At 39.4% G+C, this 17,749-nt stretch overlaps 1 protein-coding gene and 1 pseudogene across 3 annotated transcripts in view; one reads left to right on the top strand and one right to left on the bottom strand.

Moving 5' to 3' along the window:
• The first annotated feature begins 4,330 nt into the window (after positions 1 to 4,330).
• SUPV3L1 (Suv3 like RNA helicase) overlaps positions 4,331 to 17,749 on the top strand; it is a 48,912-nt gene continuing 35,493 nt past the window's right edge. The window contains exon 1 of one of the 3 annotated variants that reach the window (XM_077125070.1): positions 4,331 to 4,686. In XM_077125070.1, the coding sequence (XP_076981185.1) occupies positions 4,416 to 4,686 (271 nt within the window). In that variant the 5' untranslated portion in view covers positions 4,331 to 4,415. Of the gene's footprint in view, positions 4,687 to 4,736; positions 5,229 to 17,749 lie in introns of those variants that run through there. The other 2 variants (XM_077125072.1, XM_077125073.1) reach the window with 2 other exon arrangements.
• On the bottom strand, positions 7,526 to 10,778 carry LOC143654521 (protein WWC2 pseudogene; annotated as a pseudogene).

Below are 17,749 nucleotides of genomic sequence, written 5' to 3'. Positions count from 1 at the left end.
AGATCTTCTTCATTCATATCTCTATTTGAAGTCTGATCTCCCTTTCAACTTTTTTAACAGTTGTGTATGGGGTAATGCTGACTTTCATAGCTACAGAACTCTAGCTCTGTGTCTCAAGTGTCACACAGATACCCCAAATCCCAAAGAACAACCAGTTATATAAAAGGATATAGATATGATTTAGATATGACCATTACATCTTAGGAATAGGTGTGGCTGCTGTAATAGTTCAGAATCTAACAACCTTCACAATAACTCTTTCCCGGATAACCTATGCTTGCAGATTAAATTCTCAGAGTTTTCACATTATATTTAATCCATATAAATGAGGCATTATGTTTGTCTTTTTATTTCTAGCTTATTTCACTCATAACTGTCCTCAAGGTCCATTCACCTAGTTGCAGGCTTTACTCCATCTCCTCTTGTTTGAATCCATAAAAACCCCTAAACTACTTAGACTTGGGGAGACTGATTCTTAGGCTAAGTCATCTAATTTCCTGCTTTAGGTTTTGCAATAAACCTTTCTTTTATGGAAACCCAGGTGTCATAGATTGGCTGCTATGTGGCTCAGGCAGAGCAACCTTCTCTGACCTCTCCCCTGCTTTTCTTTCTTGTCATTGCCTCTACTCACATTGAAATAAGAGTTCATTCCTCATTTAACCAGTTTCGAAATCATCAGATTTAGACATCTTTGTTTAATATTATTTTCTACACTATCTGATCCATCACTAAATTATCTAGGATTCCTTTTTAAAGTCTCTCCATTCCACCCACAGTCTCTAAGTAATTCATACTAATCCACCGACTCCTGCTAAAGCTATTGCAATAGTTAAAATTGGTTTTCCTCTTTTGCAGTGCTTTTGGTTAGTTTGTTCCTGTCCATCCCAGGAACTTTCTAAACCAAAGGTTATTTGATGCTAAAAAATTTAAAGAGTATAAACCACAAAAGGTCACCTGCTTTACTCTGGATGTTAGAAACGTTTCAATACATTTTCTCCAACATTAAACCTCTCTTAAACATTTCTTCCGACTAGAATTTTCTTACCACTTCGCTTTCTTATTTGTCTTGTGTGCTGGTTTGAAAGGATGTATGTCCCTTAGAAAAGCCATGTTTTAATCAAAATCCCACTTCATAAAGATAGAATAATCCCTCTTCAATACTTTGTTTGAAACTGTAATCAGATCATCTCCCTGGAAATGTGATTTAATCAAGAGTGGTTGTTAAATTGGATAAGGTGATGACATGTCTCCACCTATTTGGGTGGGTCTTGATAAGTTTCTGGAGTCCTATAAAAGAGAAAACATTTTGGAGAAGAAGGAGATTCAAAGAGAGCAGAGAATGCTGCAGCACCATGAAGCAGAGAGTCCATCAGCCAGCTACCTTTGGAGATGAGGAAGTAAAACACCTCCCGGCAAGCTTGATGAAACAGGAAGCCAGGAGAGAAAGCTAGCAGATGATGCTGTGTTCGCCATGTGCCCTTCCAGCTGAGAGAGAAGCCCTGACTGTGTTCACCATGTGCCTTCTCACCTTAGAGAGAAATCCTGAACTTCATTGGCCTTCTTGAACCAAGGTATCTTTCCCGAATGGATGCCTTTGATTGGACATTTCTATAGGCTTGTTTTACTTGGGACATTTTCTCCACCTTAGAACTGTCAACTAGCAACTTATTAAATTCTTTTTAAAAGCCATTCTTTTTTCTGGTATACTGCATTCTGGCAGCTAGCAAACTAGAACATCTCATTTTACTGTCTGCTTTTTAAGTCCATAAGAAATTTCCATATGGTTCTGAAGTTGCTCCTGTCCCTGAACTCCCATTAGCTTATTAGAGTAAATAATTAGTATTTGCATTATTTAACATGTACCGTTCTTAAGATCTGATGAAAAGTTCTTTGAAGGCAAGAAACCATAAACTTGTATCCCCGAAGTTTGAAAAGTATTATGACTCATAAACAATAAGCAAATTTTTACCGGGATCCTACTTGACATACAGTATTAAATATTAAGAGATTCTTATAGAAAGATAGATGTTAAAGACTGAGATGGTATAATTCAGGAATGCCTAGAGTATAGACTGATAGTGACTAAATGTACAAATTTAAAAATGTTTTTGCATGAGGAAGAACAAAGGGATGTCATTACTGCAGGGTGTTGAAAATAAATGGTAGTTCATATTTAAAAACTTTAACTCATGCATAATACTAAAGTAAAAAATGTTTATTTGGTACAAAAATTATATTTTGACTAGTGCATTTCCTAATATAACTTATGTGAAGAGTTAAATTGAATACCATAAGTACATGGGAACTTGAGTAGGGCATGAGATTTTGTAGGTTTGTCCAGAGTGATGCCCCGATAAATCCCAGAGGGATTTGAAGAGTGAATAAAAAAGTATTTGCAAAGTCCCCTTCGGGGAATGGTGAGAAAGGGGGAAAATTCAACTTCCCCAAGTTGAATTCTTGATATTCTCACAAGCAGTGTGGACAACCAAAGCTATAGGCTGAGCCCCTAGTCTTGGGGTTTGTTCATACGAAACTTAACCCCACAAAGGATAGGTCAAGTCTACCTAAAATTACACCTAAGAGTCACCCCCAAGAGAGCCTCTTTTGTTGCTCGGATGTGGCCTCTCTCTCCAGCCAACACAACAAGCAAACTCACCACCCTCCCCCTGTCTACGTGGGTCATGACTCCTAGGGGTGTGGACCTTCCTGGCAACGTGGCACAGAAATCCTAGAATTAGCTGAGACTCAACATCAAGAAATTGAGAAAACCTTCTCAACCAAAAGGGGGAAGAGTGAAATGAAACAAAATAAACTGTCAGTGGCTGAGAGATTCCAAACAGAGTAGAGAGGTTATCCTGGAGGTTATTCTTACACATTAAATAGCTGCCACCTTGTTAGTCAAGATGTAGCCGAGAGGCTGGAGGGAAATGCCTGAAAATGTAGAGCTGTGTTCCAGTAGCCATGTTTCTTGAAGATGATTGTATAATGATATAGCTTTCACAATGTGACTGTGTGACTGTGAAAACCTGTGCCTGATGCTCCTCTTATCTATTGTATCATCAGAGGAGTAAAACATATGGAATAAAAATAAATAACAGGGGGAACAAATGTTAAATTGATTGAAATGCTAGTGATCAATGAAAGGGAGGGGTAAGGAGAATGGTATGTATGAATTTTTTTTGTCTTTTTATTTCTTTTTCTGAATTAATGCAAATGTTCTAAGAAATGATCATGATGACTGTGCAACTATGTGACGATATTGTGAATTACTGATTATATATGTAGAACGGAATGATCATAAGTTAAGAATATTTGTGCTTGTTTTATTTTTTTAATTAAGAAATTAAAAAAAAAAGAGGTACTTATATGAAAGGTTTAGGAGGAAAAAGGGTGAAAAAGAAAAGTAGACCAGGAAGTTTAAAGTGAGCGAGTTTATTTCTGCGCTCCCGGGTAGAGCTCACTGCATCCAAGATGGAGAGAGGTGAGTCCACACGTGGGCTTCAGCACGGGCAGCTTTTAAGGGTGGGGGTCAGGTAACATCCAGAAGGGGCGGTTCATTAGTTCCTGAAGTCAGGTTGGGAAGGGTGACAGCCTCTGCAGCTCCAGTTGTAGTGCCTTTCCTGGTTCCCCCGACCTAACATTATATATCTAGCAACTCAAGTTGCTAGAGTCAATGTTTTTAGCAAAATGGGAAACCTAAGAGCAAATTTTGAATTTAATATCCTGCAACCCTGTAAGAGGTCACAGCAGTCCACTAATGTAAGTGAAATAACTTTGGCGGGGGTGTAAAGTACAGAGTAGTTACACAGTGTCATACAAAGCGTTTTACCTATAAACTTCTAGAACAAAATTCCTTAGGAATCCTCCTGATGGGCAGATCAAGTTATGCTCTCCCACCTTACCCTATCAGGAAGCAAAACTTAATAATCCAAGAAAACAAAGGAAAAATGCTCTTTAGCGCTCAAGCCTGCAAGCCACATTTGTAACCCACAGCATAGGCAGTTGCTTTCTCATTACACCAGTTGAGCGCGACCTAAAACCCACGTGTCTCTGGACATGTGGTTACCTAGAGGGTCAGTTTGCGTCACATGATACAGTTCGTAGGCCCTCTACTCCCATCTGAGCCATCTCCAAATATGCCTGATTATTTTCCCTTTTGTAGAGAAAGCTGGTTCCAATCTCCAAGGAAAAAGAGAGAAAGAACAAAACCTTATCGTCATGATTTTCACCTCCAAGCTTTCTCTTGCCTTTAAGATAAATCATACGGCACTACGTTTCGTTTTTGATCAGGTGTTTTTCTGGGCAGCTTCAAGACTTGGTTTGGGTCTTTCAGGACAGCAGGCTCTGGAGGTGTGCGTCACAGACCGTTGCCTTGTCCGGGGCAGCTCCCGGCTCCTCTAAGGCACGCGGTCTCAATGTCCTTCCCCCGGTGTGCCCTATGGTGGGCTCGGCTCCCGGCAGGGCGTCAGGTTGGGCACCTGACAGCCGTCTGCTCTGCCTTTCGCGCCCACATTGAGCCCTTTCCTGGGTTTCCGGGGCGCGTTTCTGCCCTTGCCGCCTCCTCCTCTGCCTCTGGTGGCTCCAAAGCTCCGAACACGTCCTTATTTGTGCCCCTTACTGTGAGACCGCAAGGCCCTAGCGCGGACGGCGACGTCGGTGCCGAACTAACCCGGCCCTTGGACAAGAGTGAGTACAGGCGGCCGGGATGAGGGGAAGGTGTCTGCCCGACCGAGGCGCGGCCGGGAGCAAGCCGCATTCCCTTCCCTTGGTGACTCGAGACCCCTCTCGAACGTCGTCATTGTGTCTGTCAGTATCTGTCTCCTCGCTGGTTTGTGAGCCGCATAGGCTTGGAGTTATGCCTGGTTCACCCTTACGATCCCTCCCCAGAAGTGGCATCTTCACTTTCGTTGTTCTCCTCCTAATGATTTAAATCGTTTTGTGTTAGGATGATTCAACGTTTTTTTCAGTCGTTAGGTAGACGACTGCTTTATCTAGTGATCTTTTTTGTTCCTCCACTGCTCCCCAGAACGATTGCTCCTGAGGAGCTAAGGTCGTGTGTGTTTATGTGTGTGTGTGTTTAAAGCCAGTGGACGGCTTTTTCAGTATTATTTGTCATACTGTGTTAGGCTTTGTGGTAGTTGCCAAAAGGAACCCGACTCAGATTCAGATCTCCTTTTTTCAAGGTCTTGTGGCATAAAGGACACGTGGATAACCAACTGTAACATCAGGTAGAAACAATAAGGTGGTAGGTATCCGCGGCTCCAGGGAGAAAGGAAAAGCTTAGCATAGGTAACAAGTAACACTGGGTTTTACCAACGAAACTAAAGTTGGCTGGATTTAAGGAGGAGGGAAAGGCTTGTACATGTTTCAAGGGGCCTGTGCAGTTTCTTCGGATTGTATGTCTTTAGTGTCTGGTTGATTAGGGAGGAGTGGGAGTCATCTGAGCAAATGAAGTGTTCTGGGAGGCTGGGAAGGGAACGCTATAGCTCGTTGGGACACTGTATAGGAACTGTCTTCAGGCAATTCACTTTAACAAGGAACATCATCAGTGCTGTCTGTTGTAATTTATTTATTTAAGAAAACAAACAATATATTTAGAACCACCAAAAATGGATATCTTAGTTAGCTTATCCATAGGCATATTTAAATGAAGTATCCATATAATCGTTGTAAAATCTGTGTTTGCACAGAAAGTTTCGGAAGGAAAAAAATCTACAAGTTCAAGTAGCAAAGTTCTTGAATTCTAAACATTAAACACTAACTTAGATACTGTTTGGCCAGCTGTCAAAATTGTGAATGTTCTCAAAATATCAAGTAGCAAGTTCTTACAAATTATCTGTATTGCTATGGTAGTGACTTATGTTACTAAACATTTTCCTGATTTCAGGAAAATATGAAGATACAAATATTTTACAATTAACATGTGAAAATAGGCATATTAAAAAAAAACAGGGTAATCATTGCAAAGCCTGTTTGTGTAATATGTTTCATAAACTAATTTAAAATTAAAGCAAGGAAGGAAAAAATCTATACAGATTTCAGAGTTTCTCATCTGTTATAATTTTAAAATTACAGCATGCTATGGATTGGATCTTGTATTTCAGAGTAGAGGTACAGTACTTAGACTCAAAATGTTATGGAATTCACAATATTTTATTCTTTGACTTGTTCTTCCAAACCAGTGTTAAGCAACGCCTTTCACTTTAAAGTTTGGGACTCTATTGTTTTAATAATGCAATCATTTCATATTAAGGCATAGGTAATTGCATGGAATAATCTGCCTTATTTGTTGTATTAAAGTATAGGTAACTCCTTATTTTTTTCCTGCGATTCCAGTTTACCATAAACAGTCCAGTAAATGTCTTTGCTGTTCTAGTCAGTCTTAACATCTGAGATGAATACATTATTGATGCTCCCAGTCAGGAGGTAGAAGGTTGACATTGGATTTTCCAAACCAGGTTTTCTTCTGGTGGAGAATCTTTAGATATCCCATTGAATCAGTGTGTGCTGGGTATTTTTTCATTTCCCTTAACTGGCATTGGTCCAGAGGTTGAACTAATTAGAATGTTCTTGTAAGCATTACAAGAGTGGCAGCAGAGGAAAGTGGTTACTCTGCATTCTCTCCCAAGAGTGTCTCCTTTCTCCTCTGAAGTTAGTTAACATTTGTATGTTCATTCCTCTCAGATATCTGTCTCTAAGCTGGACCTCTCTCATTCATCCTAAACATATATATCTAGCTCCTTACCTGGTATCTCCACTTAGATTTCTCATATTCACCTCAGCTTATCATGTCCAAGACAATGTATCTTCTCCTCAACCTGTACCTTCTTCTGGGTGCTCAAGTAAAAAATGTGTTAGTCTTGGTTCTTCCCATCCCTCAACCATGCATCTCACAATCAGAAAGAATAGTTGACAAGTTTTGTTGATTCTACCTCATAAATATTTATTAAATTCATTCATTTCTCTCCTTCTCCACTGCAGACAGCCTAGCCTAAATGATCAGCTTCTGTCTTTGGACTAGATTGTTGCGATAGCTCCCTCTATTACTAATGTCTCCTTGTACACCTTTTATTTCTCTGATGTCTTGTAAATGCAATCAGAATATTCTTTTAAAAAGATATAATCATGTTGCGCCCCTGCAAGAAGTTATTGAACTTTTTTCCATTGCTGCTGCCTGATTTGGCCTAAGTACTTCCCCAACTTCATTGCATGCCTCTTTCCTTACTTCAGCCATGATGAAATGTGCCGTGTGTGCGCTTTTGTTCCAGGCCTTCTGCATGCACTACCTTTTCTGCCTAGAATACCCTCTGGTCCCTTTTTCTTTTTCTAGCAACTGATAATCAGTTTATTAAAATAATTTATTTAAGCACCTGCAAAGGTGACTTCAACCTTTTATTTCTGGCTCAGCTCTCATAGATAATTTGTTCAGCATCTCAGAAGAATGGTGCAAGTCAGTGAATTGCTTGTGGATTCTCATCTGGAAATGATCCCAAGTCTTTAGGACAAGGAATTTTCCCTAAGAAAGTTAGCAGGGGAAAAAGTAATTCCTTAAACAGTGTAATTGTACAGCATCAGCAGGCAGGGATGGGATTGTTAACTTCCTCCTGGTGAAGTAAACAATCTTCTCCCTAAGGACTGCACTTGCCGAGGCATCTTCTGGCTCTGCTCTCGAAGCTGACACACATCGTTGGAGATTTGCCTAATCAGCTTCTCAGCATTCAAACCCTGCTTCTGTCTTCTTTTGACTGTTCAGCCTGTTTAAGGAGCTTCTCGTTGAGCATAGCCTGCAGAAGGTCAATCTCTCCTTGTACTTTCAGCTTCTCCACCTTCTGCCACAGGCCACACAGGGCCTCCAGCTTATCATCGAGGTGACTCTGCTGGGTCAGAGATGCCTGAAGATCCAGTTCCAAGTCTAGAAATGTACGTACTGGGCACTTTTGTGCTGTTCGTCTGAGGACTGACTGGCAAACAGTCCTTTTGACTCTCAAACTGCACCGTTTGGTGGAGTTTTGCAAAGACAGTGATTTTTTAGCCAGGGTTGAATTGTTGCTGTCACTCCGATTTAACCTGCAGATCTACTGGTTCCACTCTCCTGGGGGAAAAAATCTGTAAGTGTACTACCACACTGCTCCTCACATAAGGGTGTTGCTGGGAACTCAGGCCACTCCCGTCTTTGGGGTGCATTGCCATATTGCCATTAACTACTTCATTGGTATTTGTCTCTTTATCAGCCAGGATGGGAATTCCCATTGGTTGCTGACTTCAGGGTCTTTGGCACAGTCATTTTCTTCCTTTTTCCTGTCTTCATTCACTTCAGACAACCTAATGCATGAACATAAGTCTTCTATACAGCTACTGCCCTCTGGAAAATTAACTTCAACCTCTTCTTCAGTCACAGTTTCACCAGAGGCCTCTCAGCGTTGTTAACCAATCTCTATCTGGACCCTATTGCTCTTCTTGCAAAGAAGGTTCCTTTTGATCTTCTGTCCCAGTTCCTGCTCCACAGCCAGAAGCTCAGCTGATGTCCTTGCAAGTAAGGCTGACACTGCATCCAAATCAGTAGAGCCTGTTGGTGGCTGGTTTGGTTGAAATACAAAATCCTCATTTTCTTCTTCCTGCTTTTTGTAAGGCATGTGCTTGGAAGGAAGTTATGTACCACTGAGTGAAAATCTCATTGAAAAATGGTAAATCTGCCAAGCTGATCTGAGTTCTGGCCAGGCAGTCTTCCCTTCTGTTTCTATTGACAGAGCAAAGAGCTACTCCTAGTGTCTTCTGTTGTAAGGCTGTTTGGGAAATGGCCACTCTGAGAAATAAGATGGATTCTGTGGCTGGATGGACTTTTGTTTGAAACAGAAAGCTGACATCAGTTGAGGGAAGTACTGCAACCCTGAAATATATTTTAAAAGTATGAGGTATCGAGCAGGCATGAAGATTTTGGAATTGTGCTATAACCACTGTGAACTTTTTGTATCATATCTGAGTCCTTTCTGCACCTGGGCAGTCTCTACCATGGCTGCACCATCCTCACTGTGTGTGACATCTTCCATTTCACTAGCCTGTCTCCAACCACTGACTCATCAGATACAGCAGTGGGCATGCAGGCCGCTTTCTCCCCAAACATGTGGTAAAGATTTTATAACATCTGTAGTTCTCTCCCTGCAACATTCGTTAAGTTTTTATCCTCCAAGAGAGACCACAAAGTTCCTCCTGAATCAGAATCCATCAATATCTGATTTTCACTGAGGCCAGTTTCTGCAAAATGACTACTCAGTTCGCAGTGTTCAGAGTCAGCATGAACTGATAGAGAGGGGTGTCAGGAGAAGACATAGGAAATGGGCCTTCCAAAGCCAAGGGAGAGCCTGGGGGGGATAAGAAGGAAAGGGAAGACCTTGAGCACAGGGATGTCCAGACTTGGGGGCCTCAGTCAGTGAGGGAATGGGGCCTGTGGCTGTGGTGGCTGCCCCCAGGGGTCAGTCAGGCCAGGTATGCTGGGGGACTTGACCACCTTGTTTTTGTGGATGTTGTGGTGTTGGGTCCAGAAGGAATGTAACCACCTTTCTCTAACAGAAGGAAGTTCAGTTTATACTGCTAGTCCACATCGATCTGAGCATCCTGACCCTTGTAATAGAGCTAATTGAAACTGAGGGAGTTGAGCAACCCTTTGTTGGACATATTGAGAAATTCCTGACTGAATGCCAGGGAGCCCAGGCTGCTCCCAGAAGACATGAACAGGCTGGCAGAGAGGTTTTTAAATTGTGAATGCAAATAAGTAATTTAGTAGTTTCTTCAAGTTTCTTTAGCAGCTCTTTTCTTCTCTTCTGATTTTCACTCTCTCTGCCAGAGCTCAGCTTGGGGCACTCCTGGAGAGCAGTTCCTCCTCCAGCTGCTATCGCTCGGCTTCCAGGTGTTCTAGCTAACCTTGAGTGTATTTCTGGGGAATGACAAACTAAAGCTCTTTCAGAAGTTCTTTTTTGTTGATCAGCATCAGCTTCTCTTTTTTCAATGCCCAGTGCCTCAGGCCAGGCCTCATTGTCCAATTTTGACAGTTCAGTTATTAAGTTGGTCGTACGTCTTTTTGCTTCTTCATACTGTAGGCATAGCCTGACCTTTTCAGCTAAGTTTGATCTAGTTCTCACTCCATTATCTCTGGAAATGCTTGTTTGTGACCCAGCATTGAAAGGCTGTCCGGAGAGACACAAGTGAGAGTTCACAGGACTGGAACTCAAGTCTGGCTCAGATTTGCCAGTGCTGTGGTCCAAATGAGAGTGCTCCTGAAGCTTAGCAAAATTCTGCATCAAATCTTGTTTTTCTTTTTCTCCTGAGCCTTTCTGATAGACTTCAGTTCAATTAGAATGGCTCTGGCATCATCAAGTGTACCCACTCTGACCTCTAGACGTTTTTTTAATAAATTTTTTGCAATGTTTCAAAGCCTTATTCTTTACAGAGCAATTTCTCCTTCATCTGTGAAAGTTCTTTCTTCAGCTTTTTAACCCTTAATCGTGTAGTGGTTATCTCAGCTTTTAAAATATCAGAATCATATTTAGTACTGGTTGAAGATCCTGAGAACAAGCTTGTGCGAGAACTCGGCTTTTCCTGGTAAGCCATCATTTAATCATGCATATTCATCCAGGGCCAAAGCCAGTCTTTGTTTCCTTCACATGGTACAGCTCCTTCTGTGCCCTGAGTGCATCTTGAGCCACCGAGAGATAGTCCTTCAACATTTTCTCCTTTTCCCTCCTCTGGTGTTTTCTTGGAGCTTCTGAGTACCCCCAAACCATCTACACAGTATTTGTACTATTTTACATTCCCACCAGCAGTGAATAAGTGTCCCTTTTTCTCTACATCCTCTCCAATACTTGTAGCTTCCTGTTTGTTTAAAAGTGGCCATTCTAGTTGGTGTGATGGTCCCTTCATTTTTAATTTAGCTGACTCCTCCCAATTCTTAAAAGTAGTTTAAATAAATATTGCTTTCTGACCAGGAGAGCAGGTTAAGTTGCCAGGCTCTTGTAGCATCCTCTTATTTTCTCTTTAAGTTCCACTCTTGTAATTGCATAAGAGGTGAATGTGATCATAAGCCATATTCTAGGTGGGTTTCAGGAGGACATGGCCATGAAGGTCTTGTTCACTGCTCTGATACATTTACTCGATTGTTCAACAAATACTTTGACAGGCAACAGATGATATATAAATATATACATTGTATATATTTTCTTTCTGACTAATCGTTACATCTTTAACCCCATGGTTGTAGATGGACTATAACTAGAAATATGGTGCATGTTTATGATAGCTACAAAGCACTTAGATGACTGACTTAGGTGACTTAGGTGAATTTGCAATTCATTTACTTTTCTTCATTTCCAAATTGATAAAATGAGAATAATATTTTCCCTGCCTTCTTCCCTGGATTCTTGTAAAATATCATTTGGCAAGGTACCTTGAAAAATGGAAGAAAAAAATTTGTTGGGTTGTCACCATGCGGTGATGTGCGGATACTGCAAAAACTATTCCCTCAGGAACCTAGATAATCAGCCTTACCTATTTAATAGGTTGATGTGAGGATTTAACAAAAAAAGTGTTTGAATTTTTAAATTACTGTACAAGCAAGGGATTTTTTTTTCTAAGCCTCTGATTCCTTAGGCTGTTTAATAGCTGGTGTAAAATTCCTTAGGTATTTCTGCTCATAATCTGTTGGCACCACTGGAGCACTGGCTTTAAGTCTTCTGGGCACTTTCATGTGTTTGGAAGTTCTAGCATTGAAGTGCAGTTACCTTTGATGGAAGAGTGGCCCACTTCTTTCTGGGAAAGTTGAGTAGTTAGAAGCTTCGGGTGATTTCAGGTGAAACAGTGAAGGAGGAAGGGAGCACCCAGGCAGTTAGATCAGCCAGGTCAGCCCTGGCCACCCACCGGTGACACATGTACATCCAGAGCATATTTACATTCTGAATTTTTGATGTACCACTGGCATGTTTACAGGAGGTGGCAGCAAAAAAACTAATAATCATGGGTGGGTTTTATTAGCAGTTATGACTCCTATGGAAGGTTTCAGGTTAATTGAGGCAAGTTGTGGTAGTTTTCTAGCAGGTTCTAGTCCTGGTAGATGGGTGGATGCAGATTGGGACTTGGATTGGTAGGGTTGTGGCAAGGGGGTTGATGTCACTTCCTGTTAGTGGGGTGAATTGAAATCAGAGATTTGGGAGGCTTGCTTGTCAAAATAACTAGCGTGATATATTCTGGCATACTGTTTAAGAAGAGCAGAATTAGTTTATAGTGGTAAGAAGGTCAAGATTATGGGGTCAGAGAATAAAGTCATAAAGCATATAACAACATGGATGGACCTTGAGGACATTATGCTGAGTGAGATTAGCCAGAAACAAAAGTACAAATACTATATGGTCTCACAGATATGAACTAATATTAATAAGTGAAATTGGGGAATTTCAATTAACAGAGGCCATCAAGAGATAGAAATAGGGTAGATTTTGGGTAATTGGAGCTGAAGGGATACAGATTGTGCAGTAGGACTGATTGTAAAAATTCAGAAATGGATAGCACAATACTATGCAATTGTAGCACAATAATATTAGTACATTGAATGAAGCTGAATGTGCGACTGATAGAGGGAGGAGAGCTGGGGGTACAAATGAAACCAAAAGGAAAGATAAATGATAAAGACTGAGATAGTATAATGTAGGAATACTTAGAGTGTACAATGGCAGTGACTAAATGTAACAGATTCAAAAATGTTTTTGCATGGGGAAAAACAAAGGAATGTCAGTATGCAGGGTGCTGAAAATAGATGGTCATTCATATTTTAAAACTTCAACTTCTGCATGCGACTAAAGCAAAAAATGTTTATTTGGTACAAAATTTATATTTTGAATAGTGCATTTCCTAATATATGTGGACAGGTTAATTGAACACCTTAAGTACATGGAACCTTGAATAGGGCATGGAATTTTGTAGGTTTGTCCAGTGTAGTGCCCCCATAAATCCCAGAGTAATTTGAACAGTGAATAAAAAAGTATTTGCCAAGTCCCCTTTGGGAAATGGCGAGAAAGGGGGAAAATTCAACTTTCCCATGTGGAGAATTCCTAATATTCCCACAAGCAATGGGGACAACCAAAGTAATAGGCCAAGCCCTCAATCTTGGGGTTTGTTCATACGAAACTTACCCCCGCAAAGGATAGGCTAAGTCTACTTAAAGTTAGGCCTAAGATTCGTCCCCAGAGAACCTCTTTTGATGCTCAGATGTGACCTCTCTTTCTCAGCCAACATAACAAGCAAACTCACCGCCCTCCCCTCTCTATGTGGGACATAACTCCCAGGGTGTAAACCTTCCTGGAAAAGTGGGACGGAAATCCTCGAATGAGCTGAAATTCATCATGAAGGGATTGAGAAAACTTCTTGACCAAAAGGGGGAAGAGAGAAATGAGACAAAATAAAGTGTCAATGGCTGAGAGATTCCAAACAGAGTCAAGAGGTTATCCTGGAGGTATTCTTATGCATTATATAGATATCACCTTTTTAGTTTAAGGTATATTAGAGAGGCTAGAGGAAAGTGCCTGAAAACGTAGAGCCATGTTCCTTGTAGCCATGTTTCTTGAAGATGATTGTATAATGGTGTAGCTTTCGCAATGTGATTGTGTGATAGTGAAAACCTTGTGTCTGATGCTCCTTTTATCTACAGTATGGACAGATGAGTAAAGCATATAGATTAAAAATAAATAAATAATAGGGGAAACAAATGTTAAAATGATTTAGTAGCTTGAAATGCTAGTGATCAGTGAAAGGGAGTGGTAAGGGGTATAGAAAAAAATAGGGGAAACAAAGGCTAAAATATATTGGGTAGAGGAAATACTAGCAGTCAATTCATACATACAATACCCCTTACTATGGGGTGTGGTATTGTATGAATTTTTTTCTTTTTCCTTTTTATTTCTTTTTCTGAAGTGATGCAGATGTTCTAAGAAATGATCATGGTGATGAATATACAACTATGTGATGATTATTGTGAGTCATTGATTATATACCAAGAATGAAATGCTCATATGTTCATGTTTGTATGTTGTTATGTTAAAAAAAATAAAAATAAAAAAAGATTATGGGGTCAGTACCTGCACAGACTATTCGGTGGCAGTTTTCTGACCAGTGATTACTTTTCAGCATATCTGGCTGCCTGGATTGGCATCATGCTGTTTGTTTCAAGAGGAACCTTATGTAAGAGCAAAGTCTCAGCCAATGAATGTGGTTTGACGTCAGTGTATCGGGCACAGACTCATTTGGGAATATAGGAACAGCTGAGGTTCCTCAGTCTTAATGCTGCTGTCACACCCCATCACCTGAGAGGATGCAGACTAGCCACAGGCATCTGGCCTGATGCACAACTGACACAGTAGTGACAGCATTAGCAAGTCTTGTATCCCATTTCGTAACTCGCTTTGTGATGCTATGAAAGGTTTAGTACAAGTTCCTTACCACTACTTAGAGCTGTATTTTAGTACATATTCATATCAAAAGCAAAGGCAGTAATATTAGTTGTAACATTATAGTGGGGCAGGACTAAGTGTCATTATTTGATGGACTTTGATGCAATCTCTTGAGGATTGATTCTGGTCTTGTATGGCTCTTATGCTTTTTTTTTTTAAATATCCAAAAGATTTTCTAACCTATTCTGATTACATTTCTCCACCTGGGTTTCCACTATGGAGTTGGCCTTTCTAGTTCTGAGATTGGAATTAGATTGTTACTGGCATATTGTACCTGGGTTTGCAGTTACTGGTGACCATAGCAAAACAAGTGAATGAAAACATTTTAACAAAATGGGTAAATCACAGAGTAAGAAGTTAAAAGCTTTTATAATGGCTACCTACTTTCTTCTTAGGCTATAAGTGGAATGAATAAAGTAGATAATTATTTTTGAATGAACACTCATATGGGGTATATTTATGTTTTAGAAGAGAAACTATCCTATTGAGCTGTCTGGAGCATTATATTTTGTTGTCAAAAGAAGATGAAATCATTTTTTAAAATTAATTTTTAAATTAAAAAAATATATGTAACAACAAGCAGACACAAACATTCTTAACATATGATCATTCTGTTCTACATATATAATCAGCACTTCACAATATCATCACATAGTTGCATATTCATCATGAGCATTTCTTAGAACAATTGTATCAATTCAGAAAAAGAAATAAAAGGAAAACAAAAAAATTCATACATACCATACCCCTTACCCCTCCCTTTCATTGATCACTAACATTTCAATCTACTAAGTTTATTTTAACATTTGTTCCCCCTATTATTTATTTTTATGCCATATGTTTTACTCTTCTGTTGATAAGGTAGATAAAAGGAGCATCAGACACAAAGTTTTCACAATCACACATTGTGAAAGCTAGAAATCATTTAAAACACATTTTAATTGGCTCCAAATGTATCGTGGGCTCTAGCCTCCTAATTTTAGCAGATGTAGTCATAATAAATCCCAGATTCCTATTAAAGGCAGCAGGAAGAAAGCTAGTACTTGCCTTCAACTAGCTAAGGTAGAAATGACTAAATTTTACTGAAATTCAGAGAGACTCTAACTTTAATCATGATAATTTTTTTTTTGCATGGGCAGGCACCAGGAATCGAGCCCGAGTCTCTGGCATGGCAGGCGAGAACTCTGCCTGCTGTGCCATGGTAGCCCACCCTATCATTTGGTAATTTTAATGGGAAGTAATTACAAACAAAATTTAGGTCATTCTGTTAAGAACAGTGAAGCAGTTAAAGCCTAATTTTTGTGAAAAATGAAATTATGTTTTCATATACTTCCGTAGTAAGTGAAAATTTTTTCAGAGCTGTTTCCATTGTGTTACTGTTTTTACAGTTATTTTTAAAGGATTTATTAATGCATTTTAAAAATTGTTTTAGATAAAAAAATCTTGGTACAGAAAACCTCTGTGTATTTGGGTGAGTAATATTCATGGTTTTAAATAGCTTTATTGAGATATAATTTACATACCATAAATTTCCCATTTAAAGTGTTTAATTCCATGGTTTTTATTATATTTGCAAGGTTGTGGAACCATGGCTATAATTTAATTTTAGAATATTTTCATCACCCAGAAAAGAAACCCATACCCGTTAGTATTCATTCCCTTTCACTCCTCCCTGAACCCTAGGCAACCACTAATCTTTCTGTCGCTATAGGTTTGCCTATCTGGACATTTCATACAATTATGTCATACTATGTGTGGTGTTTTCGTGATTGGTTTCTTTCACTTACATTTTTGAAAACATTTAAAATTGAGTAAAGTAGTGAAGTGTTAATAATGGGGTGGTGTATGGGAACTCTATTTTATGTGTGTTTTTTCTGTAAACCTACACATTTTCCAATAAAATTTTATTAAAAAATGAGTATAATAGCATGATTCTTACAACGCCAGAATGTTAGTCACAGAAAATGGTTTAGTTCTAAATAAGTGTATTATCTTCTGCTTGTATTGAATTTATACGTCCCCAGAATTTTCCCAATGCTTTGTCATGGTCTTTTATTTGTCATTGATTTTTCTACTAGTAATGAGAAGAAACTATTGCCATCATTAGATACAAAGTAACAGAAACCTATATATGTCAGATTAGCTGTCTGGCTTGGAGAAATGCATAATATATCTCACTTCCAGCTGTGGGCAAATCTAGTTGTTAAATCTGTGACTGAAATTCTCTTTTTCTGCAAAATGAAGTTTTGTTGATGGAATGCTTTGTTCAGTGTTAATTTCTTTAATGAGTTTTGTACATATTGGGTGAAAATGTGGCTGGTTCTTTTATGAGGTTTTCTATTGGCTGTTCTTTCACGGGCAAAGACTATATCCTCAGTTTTGGCCTGCTTTCCCAGAAATGCACAGTATGGGAGTAGATCAGTAAAATGTTCATCACTACAGAATATCATTATTGTTTTTTTTTTTTTTTTACGTGGGCAGGCGCCAGGAATCGAACCCAGGTCCTCTGGCATGGCAGGCGAGCATTCTTGCCTGCTGAACCACCGTGGCCCCATTATTGTTTTCTTGACTTATACAGCATTAATACAATTTCAGTTTAATTGAAAACATTTTCTCATATGTTGACTCATATTGGCATGTTATCTCAGAAGGCATCTAATTCGCTCTTATCTACAGCACAGTAATTTCTCTGACATCACTCCAAACTATAGTCATCTAACCCTTGCTTGAGTACATATAATAAGGAGCTCACAATTTTGTTAGGCACCCCTTTTCATTGTCTGTCAGGAAATTCTTATATTAATACTGCTGAAATCTGATTCCCTTACCTCCTACTAACTTTAACTCTGCCCTCTAGAACAAAATAAAAGATCCTCTCTAATGTAATCTTCAAACTAAAGTTCATCCCCAGCTCTTTTAATAATTTGCATGCAACACGGTGTTCCAGTCTTTGCTGTATTGAATGTCTTTCTTGAAACAATCTAGCTGCCCACTATTTGATATTCAGAGTGGTTATAAGTAAATAAAATAGAACACAGATGTCTAAAAGTAGTCTAATGAAGTTTAGGGACTACCTCTTCTAATCCTGTAATGCCTTACTCATTCCTCTGCAATAAAACAGGAATATGGATTGTGTTATTTGATTTTATAATTTTGTAGAGCCTCCATTGCACCTTTAACCCATAAAATGCTTGTGATCAACTAAACCCTTCAGGTTCTTGCAATACTTAATAGGTCAACTACTGCCTCTAACAACAAGT

The sequence above is a fragment of the Tamandua tetradactyla genome, chromosome 13 (assembly GCF_023851605.1).
Source record: "Tamandua tetradactyla isolate mTamTet1 chromosome 13, mTamTet1.pri, whole genome shotgun sequence".
In the NCBI taxonomy this organism is placed as follows: Eukaryota; Metazoa; Chordata; class Mammalia; order Pilosa; family Myrmecophagidae; genus Tamandua; species Tamandua tetradactyla.
Note: the sequence above shows the minus strand (reverse complement) of the source record. Positions and strands in the feature narration are given on the sequence as shown.